The sequence below is a fragment of the Labrus bergylta genome, chromosome 12 (assembly GCF_963930695.1).
Source record: "Labrus bergylta chromosome 12, fLabBer1.1, whole genome shotgun sequence".
NCBI classification, from domain to species: domain Eukaryota; kingdom Metazoa; phylum Chordata; class Actinopteri; order Labriformes; family Labridae; genus Labrus; species Labrus bergylta.
Window position 1 is genome coordinate 28775156 of NC_089206.1, and position 12353 is coordinate 28787508.

The window sequence follows — 12353 nt, forward strand, 5'->3', positions numbered from 1 at the left end:
GGCGGTAATGCACTTTTTTGACACAACCAGAAAATATAACGCAGAAGAAGAAGAGGACAAACAAGAAGTAGCCCAACTGAAAGTCGGTTCATTTTAACACGGGAAAAGTTGGATAGTGAAAAAAGGGCTTGCCATTTCTTTTAAATACAAAAGCAGTCATATCTTGGCAAAGAAAGGAGACACACTATAGGCTAAACCAAAGAGGAAGAATTAAGAAAAACGGGAGACGTGAAGCAGAAGAAAAAACATGGTAGAAAAAAAGTGTATCTTAATTCAGGCGTTAAACTGTTCAGTCTCTTAGAAGACTAGTCTTCGTTTTTCGTTCATACATGTATTGTATTGGTGTGTCACTGATACAGATCTGAATCGCCGCCTTCGTTCAGTCAGCAGCTAATGACGAGTGTTGAGAAAAGCGGACTTGAGATGACGTTTTGACCATGGTGATTGCAATAAAGAGCAGTGGACAACATGTAGGACACATGTTACTGTTATGCGCCACCGTAGCCATTACAAACACATCATTAGACGAGGCTTTCATAGCTACGGAAATCCCAGCCAACCTACCAGTTCACCGGAATTCAAGACCTTTTTCACCAGTCTTAAGTCACTTGGAGCCTTCTTGGCCATTAAACGTCCACCCCTCTTATAGAAAACTATAGGCCACCCTAGAACTCCAGGCACATTTTACTTTAACTTCTGTACATTTTGGGGGCGGTGTTTCTACTTTTCTACATTTTAAATAGCATCAATTACCGAGTGAAAAAAAAATAGTAGTAATTTTTTTTCTACTTTATTTAAACTAAATCAAAGTAGCTGTACTTTCACTTTGGTACAATAATCTTGTACTCTTTCCAAGTCTGGTCTTTTCTTAAAGACTATGTGACCCACAGATTGATAAATGACTGACTTTAGACTAAATTGTGATCTTAAAACTACTCAAAAAATACTCAAAAGTAGTACACATATTCAATTACAGTAATGTAAGCGAAAGTCCTACTTTAATTAACCACAATTTACTTATAGCACATGCTATGTTAGCTTTGAATAATCTATTTTTAAAAATATGAAAGACTAAGAACCATTTGAATGCAAAAAAGTCACCACATATTTATTTGACAATAAGCATCATACAATACTAAACTTTTTTTGAACAAATGAAAGAAGACCAAAATACCTTTTCAAAGATTGTAGCAATAGCAGCGCCATTTTTATTAACAATTAGGGTAAATGGGAGTAAAATATCTTTATTCATATCAATATAACTTAAAGAAAACTGAACTTTTATAATTTTGAATGTTTTCATTTTGATTTAACAATACATTCATTCCCATTCCGAAGTGCCATCACCATTAATCTCCCCTTGATTACTTGTTATAAAAACTTTTTTAATCTAAAAACTCTAAAATCTAATAGCTTGAGGCCAGACATGGTTCATTTTATCCTGTCGTATCAATTAATACATTTAGTAATACATCCCATCAATGCTGTGATCAGCAGACAAAGCATCTGAGGATTGCTGTTCCTTTACACAAAAGAGCCATGACATGATCTGATTGTCCCTTATCAGCATGAATCTATGTATTCATGAAATGGCTTTTCAGACCATGAAATCCTTAATTTGTGTCATTAATCATTCCTCACAATAAGAGCAAAAGTAGATATTACACCAATAAAGAAAACTGCTGAATGTTCGGGATATATGACATTTCAATGTGCTGCAGGCTCTTTAACTTCCTTTTGTTTTTTTGTTTTTTTTGTTTTTTTTACGTCACAGTGATCTCCTCCAGCAGATCAGCAGGGAAGTAGCCCAGCTTGCGTCCAGTGCTGACCTTCAAGTAGCCACCTTTCTCATCTCCTTTTTTCACCACAATCTGAAAACACAGCGACAGTAACACAACATAACATACAATACAATAAGAACTGTACCCAGACATTAAAAATTACCGTAGTTTTTTTCTGGGTTGTAAGTAACAAATGGGCAACAATAACACAAACTCATGAAAACCTTTTGAAAAATGTAACCTCAGAGACTGTGTGTGTTGCTAAATTACAAGAACACAATAGTGTAACTACCTGGTCTTTCTTCAGTGTGATTTGTCCCATTTCTCTGTTCCCGACAAACGAGCGTGTCACCTTAAAAACTCTTTCGGATGCGCGCACCTTTATGAGGTAATTGGTCGGGAAGTAGCCTGTCTTCTCCCCCATCTTTCCCTAAAAAAATGGAAGATCAATTAAGTTTATTCTCTGCAGAAACTTAAGACGAATAAAAAGTGGAAACAGTTGCATCTGCTTTACCACGAACAGAACAGCACAATCAAATGATCAAATAAACCATAAAGAATCAAGAAATTATAAAGTCATCTCACCCTCCACCACTCTTCATTGGAGTCATCCAGTACAGTGATCCGATCACCAGGACTAATACACAAACACACAAAAGTGTCCCTTGTCACTTCTTTTTTGTGAAACAACTATTTGAAAAAGGGATGTTTTTAACTCAATGAAAGGTAAAATGGGTTCACATAGACAGATTAAAGAATATATAAAGAGTGTTGTATGTTGGGAATTATTCGCTTCTTTTAAACTTACTGGAAGTCGAGGTCGTCTTTCTCGATGGCCTTGAAGCGATAGAGGGCCAGGAAAAAGTGGGAATGGGCGAATGTTCCCTTACTCTGTAGACAAACAGCAGAGATTCTACATAAACATACAGCGTTACAGTGATTGGAAAAAAAAGCTGTTCTTATAAATAGCTGATTCAAAGCCAACCTGAAATGTTTTTTTTACTTTTTCTTACCTTGTCGTCTGCTTTGTCTCCTCCTTTCTCCTTTTTATCATCAGGCTTCCCTGTGTCAACATTGGAGTCATCATCAAATGATTTTCTTTGGGTGAATTTAAATTCATGGCGTAATAATGCATGATGAGTCATTTTGCTTTATCCCCAACATTTTAGTTTTGTAGCATTGTGTTTAGGCTCTCCTTTTTTTCTGTCCTTCCATGTTGAGTATAGAAATATGAATAAGTTGTTTTCTTTTACAACATTTGTGTAGTTCCCATCACAGAGAACGCCTTAACCACTACACAAATGTTCTTAGTACCTTCTCCTCCCTCTTCGCTCTCTTTTGGCTGTTGGCTTTCCTCTTCTTCTTCCTCCATCATCATCATCATCTAGAGGAAAGACAATTTTCATCAGAAGTAAATATCATTTCATATCTTTCATCTTTTTGTGCATTTTAACGACGTCTGTATTGGTGCTCAAACACTTTTCTATTCCAGTGTTGTGAAAATGTATCAAATGAAAGACACTAAAAAATTTATTTCTTTTAGAGGATTGAAGGTTTACAGTTTGGTTACAGATGTATCATACACTCACATTTTTCTTGTCATTTTCATTCTTTTTACGCTCCTTATTTGCCATGATGACGCCGACACGCAGGGTGTCAAAGACGGGGTCGTTCCTGTTTGGGTTGTCTAGTTAAGAACAGAGAAGTCAGACAGAGTTTTTGGAGAACATAGCATCTTTCATGGACAACACATTGATAAATACAAGAGTTAAGAAGTTTATAAAAACACGAGACATATTATCTCTCTTTGGACTCACTTTGATCTGGTTGGTCACTGCTGTATAAGGGGGAGCTGTAGGCCCTTCTGAAGCCAGGTGGCTACAGGAAACAACATATTAGATCTCAATATTTACAATCACTGTATTTATTTTCTCCTCAGGAGATGACGAGGGATGTGAATATACATTTCAGTGTTCCTACTGTACTGTACATAAAGTATGTTGTTGATTTTGACACTGTATGACAGTAGAATTCAATTCAAATAACTTGATTTATCCCTTAGGAACTTCAGTCATGTACAAAAGCATTAATGCGCACACAGCTCACATGAAAGAAACCACACACACACACAATCACACGTACCACATATCAACATCTGAAGTGCAATCAAAGAGTCCTGAGTGTGTGAAGCTTGCAAGCCATTACAAATGATGCAGGACATATTAGCAATAAATAATGTTAACAATTCTAGGGTTAAAATTGAATAAGCATTCAAGGTAACTTGTGAGATATATTAAAAAGAAGGTTATATAGATTGTAAAGGGTGTGTGTGTGTGCTATTTGAGGCTATGTGTTGTCCCTTTAATTTTTTTTTTTTTTTTTTAAGCAACATGACTCACAATTTTTCCAAAACATTTTTGGAACTCGACGTAGGACTGACATGAGTGGTGGATGTTGGTCTTGCAGTTTTTGCATCTTAGAGCAAACTTGTTGTTCACTGGAAAATAAACAAGGAACAGCCATTAGGGTCAGTCTAAACCCGAATTAAAGCATCATCTTAAGAAAAACATTACGTTTACTGTGTTTTCTAATATCATTTTATTGATGGTTATGTGTGTCTTCTTTTTTTTTTTTTTTTACCACATACAGACTATCATGCGAGCACAGACGTCACAGAACTTGGGTTTCTTGCAGTAGTGGTCCTTGAACTTGTGCGGTTTGTCGTTGATCCGGACAATAGGCGGTGGAGGTTCGGGTTCCTTCTCCTCCACCTCCACCTCCTCCTCATATATGAAATAGACCTGAACACAGAAAAGGGCACATTCATCATAAGAAAATCAACACGCTGGCATTGTTCTGAACTTTCAGGTGAAGCATTGTCTGCATGGGGGAAAGAACATGATAACATAGACTATGTTCTATGTATGAGAATAATAATGATAATTGAGTGTGAGGATAACGTAGAAATATTGCCCTATGATAGCTAATAACTTAAAGTGGTTTTCAGAAGGGGGCAGTTATTAAGTGTCAGGTTTGTATGCAGTGATGTTGGAGAAGTTGTCTTGTTCTAAAGTGTTTCCAACTTTTCCACCTTTAAGTCTTTTAATCATGACTTATTTTTTGTATTATTTGTAGTTGGACTGAAAAGAAATTATAGACCTATACCGTATCTATTGACCAATCTAGAGTTGATATAATTTCTGTTTCCATGTACATTTTGATTTGATAGCACTTCATACTATACAACATTGAAGACTGCCATTTTTAAAATTATGTTCAACCCCAAATTTGCAGTGTATTCTATGAATGTATGCATTCAGTCTTTTATGCAGCTGATGTTTGGCAAGGTTTGCATTTTATTGTTCAGCTTCATCTCCTTCTTTTTCGAATCACAAGTCATTGTGTTAAACCTGAAGTGATGTTCCCACATAAGCCAGCAGTGTGACTCTTGTAAGGGGGATAAAAGACAAAAACACTGAGGTCAAGGCTCATAATTTCCTCAAATGACGCTGCACTGCGTTCCTATCCCAGCTGGTGGCTATTTTTAACTGTGCTGGAATGGCACTGCCACCATTAGGGGCTTTACGGGGTCCTGTCACTCACAGTGTCTCCCTCCTCTCTCACAAAGTTGTCAGGAGCTGGAGGGTTGTCATGGATATCCACAGAGTTTTTGTCATCCTCCCTGACACACAGAGACAAAGAAACATAAAGAGAGCAAGAACAAATCCTTCAGCTAAATATGTTTACTCTCAGACGAAAGGTCTGCCTTTCCTTAGAGTTGATCCTTGTTTCTAATGTTTCTAATCTTTGTACTGCTGGTGAGTCAACATGAAATACGTCAACAGGACAGATGAAAATGAAAAGTGTTCATGACTCAGTTATACATGAAAACCTCATGGGTTGGCCTTACAAGCATGCTTTTAAAGAGGTCACTGAGCAGATTTCATAAAATATACTCACTGGTCCATGTTGTTTGGTTGATGCTGTCAGTACTGCCCCACCTACAGAGATTATGTATATGTATAAAAGTCATTATATGTTAAATTCAAAATAGATTTAATTTTGTATTTTGGAATGAAAGACATTAAAAAAATGTTTTAGGTAAATACTGTAGGTTATTTGAATTTGTCCTGATTACATAATATGGAGAAAGCATTTCTTTAAGAATTTAACCTTTGTCTTGTTACTCTTAAATCTTAATAAAAAATGACAAACAAATGAAATAACCAAATAAAACAACCACCACAAGCCATATGTGTATTTCTAAGTCCTCATTGAAACACAATTAGACACTATTCTACCAATGTTTGTATGGTCGCCTTCATTGCATCTTGTTTTTTTGGCATCTTTGGCTCAATGTTTTCACATCATTTATCCTTGGATAATGATTAAAAAAATCTACACAACAGAATTGCATAGGACACAAACACACACGCTCGCACACATGTACAGTAAATAATGTATTATTGTGTCTGTATGCATACATTCACAAACTTGCATACTGTAAGCTTAAACTTGAGCCACACTATTCTAGGGTTGTGAAATACAATCTCATCACAGTTAAATTTGGATGCCACTGCCGGTTAGAAAAAGATGAGCAAGATTCTAGAAAGTATATGAGCATGAGAAATCAGTTTTTTGTTGAATTAAAGAAAAATTCTCAATTCTCAAAGTTTTTTGTGTGATTTTCTAATTGCATAACCGACATTCATGCACTTTGTATCATGCCAACACATTTTCACACAACAGGGAAATAACTCAAGGCTTTTAACTTTCCAAACTCACACTTTGAGCTTACACCTACCTCTTGCAGTCTTGCAAAACATGCAGTTTAGAGAAAAGAAAACAACATCCAGTGTGCGTAAATCTCTGTGTGAATGTGTCCTTCACCTGATGACGATCACTGGAGCGTTGTACACCTTCCAGATCTGAGTCCAACAAACCAGCCGACCAAGCTGCTTCCTCACTTCAGGCCCCCAGGTTTCTGTGTCAATTGCGGTGCTCTTTCACAATTTATTTTAAATTTTCTTGAGGTGATTTCCAAAGTGCTCAGAGTGAGCATATGTCTGTATTTGCGCTCTAATCTATGATTCTGTGTGTGTATGTATTTGTGTGTTTGTATGTGTGCTAAACTAAGCACTCATGTGTCAAGCTGACTGTTTTGGACAGCTGGGGACCTCAGACTGAGCAACACTGATGACCAGGGGAAATCAGATACTCCTGTCACACATATAAGCACCTCTATCCCTCCGCCTTGTTCACAGACAACAGAAACACACAGCTATTCATCCTGCTTACTTTACCTTTTTTTTTTTTTTTTTTTAAACCATTTTTAAAAAAAGGCTGCCTTACCTTTTATATCAACATTTTGTCTTAAAATGCAAAAAGTGCACTATTAATTGCAGTAATAGATTGTTGCTGTTGGTGCCTACATTGTGGGCAAACCTTTAGCTACAGTTCAAAAACTAAGTAAATGTTATGAAGATTTAAATCAAATATAAATATTGTACACTTTTTCAACATGCCTTGTGATACTTTTTAAGACCAATGTCTTAAAATCTTATTTGCAAACCGCATTTATATCTTCATATTAAATCTTAAAAATGTTATTGAATATGTAATTGAGTGAATTAACAGATCAACTTTAAGCTGAGTGCCAGTCTTTTCCCCCCACTTCCTGTAGTTTCTTCTCTTGAAATCCTAAATACTATTTTTTCCAGAATGTGAAAATAGCTTGTATATTCTTATGTTATGCAGTGGTCAGATGACAGAATTTTTGATTATGTCACAGAGATCCCAGTGGTTAAGAAGATGGACAAGTGGGCCGCTTGAAACCAGATTTATAGTCATGGCTCTTTTGTACCACTCATTGTGTATGAATTAGCTAAAAATTAGAAATTCAGTTAAGGTAACCTTATAAGGCCCAAATATAGTAAAAAAAAAAAAAGTCTGGGCATTTTTTTTGCTTCATATAAGGATTTATTATTTATATAAATAAGGGTCTATTATTGTTATGTTGATAGCCTAAAAGACCCCAAACATGCAACAATTAAATAGAATGCAATTTACATTACATTCTGTAGGCCTAGGCTATATATTGTAGTATTAAGGCATTTATGGAAAAATAATTTGGAAATTAAACTGCACATTAATAAACTGACACATTAATATATATATATGTGTTATATCCCGTTTGATGTAATGTCAGAGTATTATTGCTGTGCTATCTTTGAAAATAGTGTGTAACGGTGTAGACGGGTGCTATGATTCTTTTCTTGCATACATATCCCGGGCCTGTTATTCTGTCATTATCATGTCCTCTATCAAGGAGCTCCGCACTGATGTCTGTCTGGAACACTACAAAGGTCCCGTTGCATGTTGGGTACAATACTCCCCAAGCACCGACTGCGCATGCCCAACTGAAAACTCCATTCTTTTTTTTGCTCGGAATCTGTAAGAAAAAAAAACAGTGGGAAACTGTGAATTTGGGATTACATGGGTCGTGATGGTAGTCGGAATACATTTGAATACCAGATGGTTTAGCACAGCAAAGAGCAAAACAACGGCTGGATAAGTGAGCACCAGGAGCGGGACATCCTTCAGTCTTGCTGGGACACTCCATAATCAAGTACATTTTAAGTCACTCAGCTCTGCTAGCCTAGCTGGTAGTGTTAGCCTCAGATCCCAGGCGCAGTAAGATGAAGCGTTATTGCCCTTTGTTTTTAAGTCGGAATGGCAGACATTGCATAAACGCCCAGAGCTAATTGGTAGCAATTTTAAGTGGTTATAATGCTGAAATAGTTTATTTTAAGGTTATTTATTAAAGTATCAGCCGTCTTCAAAACATTATCTGGCTATTCCGTTAGCTAGCCAGCTAAGACTTGATTCTCCCGCGAGCTAGAGAGACGAAGACTCCAAAACTTGGCCAACACAGAGAGCTTGAAGCAGAGAAAGGTTCATAGGTTATGCGAATTATACATTAGCTAACGGCTATCAATAAGTAAGTGTAATCCCGTGTTTTCAGTGTTTGTTGCTAAGCAGTATAATGCTTTGGTCATTTCTTGTTACCGTAACATACATGCGAGAGTTTTGCATCGGAGTGTTTTGTGCGCCTGACAGCTGTCACGCCAACATACTACAAAGTAGGGTAGCTTGTTAGCTTAGCTAGTAGCCTAGCTGCTAGCCTGCCTCGTATCATTCGTGAAGGTAGTCAGATATTGCTCCATCCCTGCAAACTAGAGATCTTGATGCATATGGTATGCTACGAATACCATCAAGATTTTATTCCAAGAATCCTTCAGAATGCCAGATTGTTACTTAAGTTGCTTGTTGGAAACGCATCTGCTAAAAGTGTAGCTAAACATCCAGTAAACCACGGGCCTATACAAACACACCCACCCACTTCAGAGTAGCCACAGCTTGCTCTGAAGTTGTTTTCTATTTGACAAAGTACTGCATTAGATGTAACGTCTATCCAATTTTGAGAACGCTTGGATTGAATTGATTTCAGGAAATGGTACAGTACATCTGTTATTTGCTCTGGTTCTCATTGGCATATTACATAATCCACCTCCACCTTTCTTTCTAGGCTCTCCATCGTCATCAAAGACCACATTCTGATGTGAGCTAATCGGTACATCTGCAGGAGACAACCTCTTAGTTGAGCTGAGGAAAGTCCTGGTGTTTCGGCATCAAGTCAGGTTTAGCTGGCAGTCTGTGCGCTTCTAACCCACCAGCATGTACATTGAACAGTGGATACCTTAGCCAAAACAGATCTTGGCTTATTAAAGATGACAAGGTATGCTTTTTAATTACTCTAATTTGAATAAACACTGTTTTTTTCTTTTCTGGACAGATTTATTGGTGAAAGTAAATATCTTATTTTGGGATTACATATTAGAGACAACTTTCTGCATTTGTTTGAACTGCCAGGAGAACAAATATAATGACAGGTCATGCTGGACACTTGAGATTCCAGGGAGTTAGAAGGCAGCTGGGAAGTATGGTCTCAGAAATTGACATTTTTAAACGGTTAATTACATTTAGTAAACCACTGTTAGTGCATGTATTGTTTTGTTAAGCTTGCATTTTACATATTTGAAGTTTGCACTTGACATTAAGTATTGTGTAAATCACATATATATGGCAAACATATGTGGAATGCAGGTTGCTTTAATAGTATTAATACCCCCAATGACTTCACTTCTGACACCTATGCTCATCTATTTTATGCATGCCTGTGTCTACTTACTTAGTGAGGCAAGAGAAACTGCAGTTGCATGTACATTTACAAAAATGACTAAACAGCTGATAAAAATGTACTGCTGAATATCTTTAGTGCTGTTCACAACATTGAAAAAGAACAAAAGAAACCGCTTCAGAAAATGTAAAAATTAAAAGCCAGACCACTAACATTCCAGACAAATAACACCAAACTGCTTTTTCAAGGTGCTGGCAGGCCACAGCAAAAAAATGATGGGAGGCAGTGAGACTGTAAGTGGGGACAAGGATGGGGTCCACACCACTGCAATACAAGTCCCCATCGGCTGGCAGAGGAGAGTGGATGGTGGTCAGGTGATCTACATCAGGTGGGTTGGTTTAGTTTAACAGAAAGCATAATATGCAGGCTAATTGTTCCTTATTGAAATTTAGACAAATGCTTTTGAACCTAAGGCATATGATTATAATCTTTATTTCTCTTGAAGTAATGTGTATGAGCTTAATTATATAAGAGATGAGAATGTTGTTTTCGTGAACATATCTATAGACTTCTAGCCAGATAGATGCATTTACCTTCTGTGATTATGTTTAAACAAATTAGCTAGAGATGCATATTTTCGATTTTTGTTCTTTTTAGTTTTTCTACAGAGCAATAGGGTAATTTCGATAATTTTGAGGCAGCTGTATTTAAATAACACAGAGCAATTAAACAGAATGGAACTTCTAGGATAATGTGTTCATCGTTCTCAAATATTTGATTAAAAGTTGTTCAATGGTGACAGGTTTCATTGCTTATAAGAATAAATTAGCTAGATAATACAATGTAAATGCACCTTGTTATTTATAAGCTAAAAGCTAGACTGTAATCACTTGAGTCACTCATGTTCACCAGCATTTAAAAAAAATAATCTTACCACAGTTAATGTATGCTCGTGATTCTGGATATGTGCAAACGAATCTGTTGTTGACATAGATTACTCAGAGTGAGAGTTCCCAAAATGAGGACATTTCTATTTCAGAGTTTCTTTACTACAGTAGAAGCAGTTACTTAAGCACAACATGTAACTGTATATAATGATGGGTGTGTCAGATTTTAAATGATCTATTAAAAAACAGAATTAAAGGTGTGTTAATCTTTACAACAATGACCTTGGTTTTCTTCTGAGTTAACATCCTGTCAGTTTGCTATGAGTCTGAGTTAATTTGTCCCTGCTTTCTATCTTCAGTCCTAGTGGCACAGCTCTAGCCTCCCTGGACGAGGTCAAGACCTATCTGTTGACTGATGGCACCTGCAAATGTGGTCTTGAATGTCCACTCATCATCCATAAGGTACAGCTGGTCTATAAGTTTCATATTTTTTGTCCTCTGTGTGAGTGGTAGGGATGCCAAGGCTGTGCATCCTGGGCGTTTGACTCTTGACTCCCGACTCCTTGAGTGATTTTCTTTTCTATGGATGTTGATTTTTGCCTGGCTTTTAGATGGGCGCTAGTGGTTTTTAAAAACATTTTAACAGAGAGAGAAAACCCACGCTACAGTCCATTTTTGAGTTTGAGTACAATCCAAGTGTAGTGAGCACGCTCACGGTAGTGACAGGAAGTGAAGCTGTTAGCCGCTGTCTTTCAACTATGACACCTCACATGTGGGCGAATATGAAACAGTGATGCTGTTGTAGTAATTAAGGAGATTATATCACAATAACCACTGACAAAACACCAGGATCATAGGAAGAAGATGTAAATGTATGAGTTATTTGTTACTGTTTTTTACTATCAAGGCATTACTTAACTATAAAATCCTAGAACACCATAGACCATCTCATGCTCTGCAGCATCGTTAGCCTCATCTTCCATCGGAGGGGATGGAAGTAGTGGAGGTTGGAATACAAGTCAACGCTACCAAGTTTTTGTCAGAAGTGCTTTAGCTTACCGACAGTTATTACGAGGGCAGAGTGCCCTCTGTTTCTGTCACTGTGAGTTTTGTTGATACAGTCAGTCAGTTAGTTTAGTTTGTGGCTATTTAAGACTTCAGTCGATTGCATCCAGATTCCTCCCACTTGCATCTTTTCCTTGTGTTTTACTGTCTTTCATCAGGGATGCATGGAGAGGAGAGGGAAGGGAAGAGGAAATTAGGAAATATTTACAATATGGTGGCAGCTGATCACAGCTGGACCAGCTGTAAAACAGCTTAAACAGCTGCACACGTGCACAGTACTAATACTAATAGGGTTAGGGTTAGGGGACACAGTTGCCAGTAGGAGGAAAGACCTTTTTTTCTCTGTTGTCTGTAATCCGTTTAATAGTCACCTGAAGAACAACCCGCAAAGTGTACCGAGTTTTGCAAAATGTTTGGTTT

At 37.2% G+C, this 12353-nt stretch overlaps 2 protein-coding genes across 5 annotated transcripts in view; one reads left to right on the forward strand and one right to left on the reverse strand.

The window, feature by feature from the left end:
• Positions 1–1175: 1175 nt before the first annotated feature.
• Positions 1176–6961, reverse strand: stac3 (SH3 and cysteine rich domain 3). Of its 2 annotated transcripts, none has more exons than XM_065961445.1 (13): positions 6586–6961; positions 5742–5782; positions 5385–5463; positions 4429–4582; positions 4181–4278; positions 3599–3659; positions 3371–3468; positions 3096–3165; positions 2795–2844; positions 2590–2672; positions 2367–2418; positions 2074–2211; positions 1176–1871 (listed from the first exon to the last, which is right to left on the reverse strand). In XM_065961445.1, exons 2-13 carry the CDS (start codon positions 5747–5749, stop codon positions 1764–1766), a joined length of 999 nt encoding a protein of 332 aa, XP_065817517.1. In that variant the 5' UTR covers positions 5750–5782; positions 6586–6961; the 3' UTR covers positions 1176–1763. The 2 variants fall into 2 exon arrangements, with proteins under 2 accessions (XP_065817517.1, XP_020493846.1); XM_020638190.3 differs by having other exon boundaries at positions 6672–6960.
• Positions 6962–8193: 1232 nt separating this feature from the next.
• Positions 8194–12353, forward strand: part of mbd6 (methyl-CpG binding domain protein 6) — a 15115-nt gene continuing 10955 nt past the window's right edge. Inside the window, exons 1-4 of one of the 3 annotated variants that reach the window (XM_065961215.1) lie at positions 8194–8409; positions 9370–9579; positions 10230–10369; positions 11228–11331. In XM_065961215.1, coding sequence (XP_065817287.1) covers positions 10254–10369; positions 11228–11331 — 220 coding nt within the window. In that variant the 5' untranslated portion in view covers positions 8194–8409; positions 9370–9579; positions 10230–10253. The other 2 variants (XM_065961217.1, XM_065961216.1) reach the window with 2 other exon arrangements.

Coding starts and splice junctions, on each gene's coding strand:
- stac3 (XM_065961445.1), bottom strand. Junction 4,583..5,384: donor TGAGAGAGGAGGGAGACACT/GTGAGTGACAGG, acceptor TTCTGTGTTCAG/GTCTATTTCATATATGAGGA. Junction 2,673..2,794: donor GAGACAAAGCAGACGACAAG/GTAAGAAAAAGT, acceptor GTTTGTCTACAG/AGTAAGGGAACATTCGCCCA.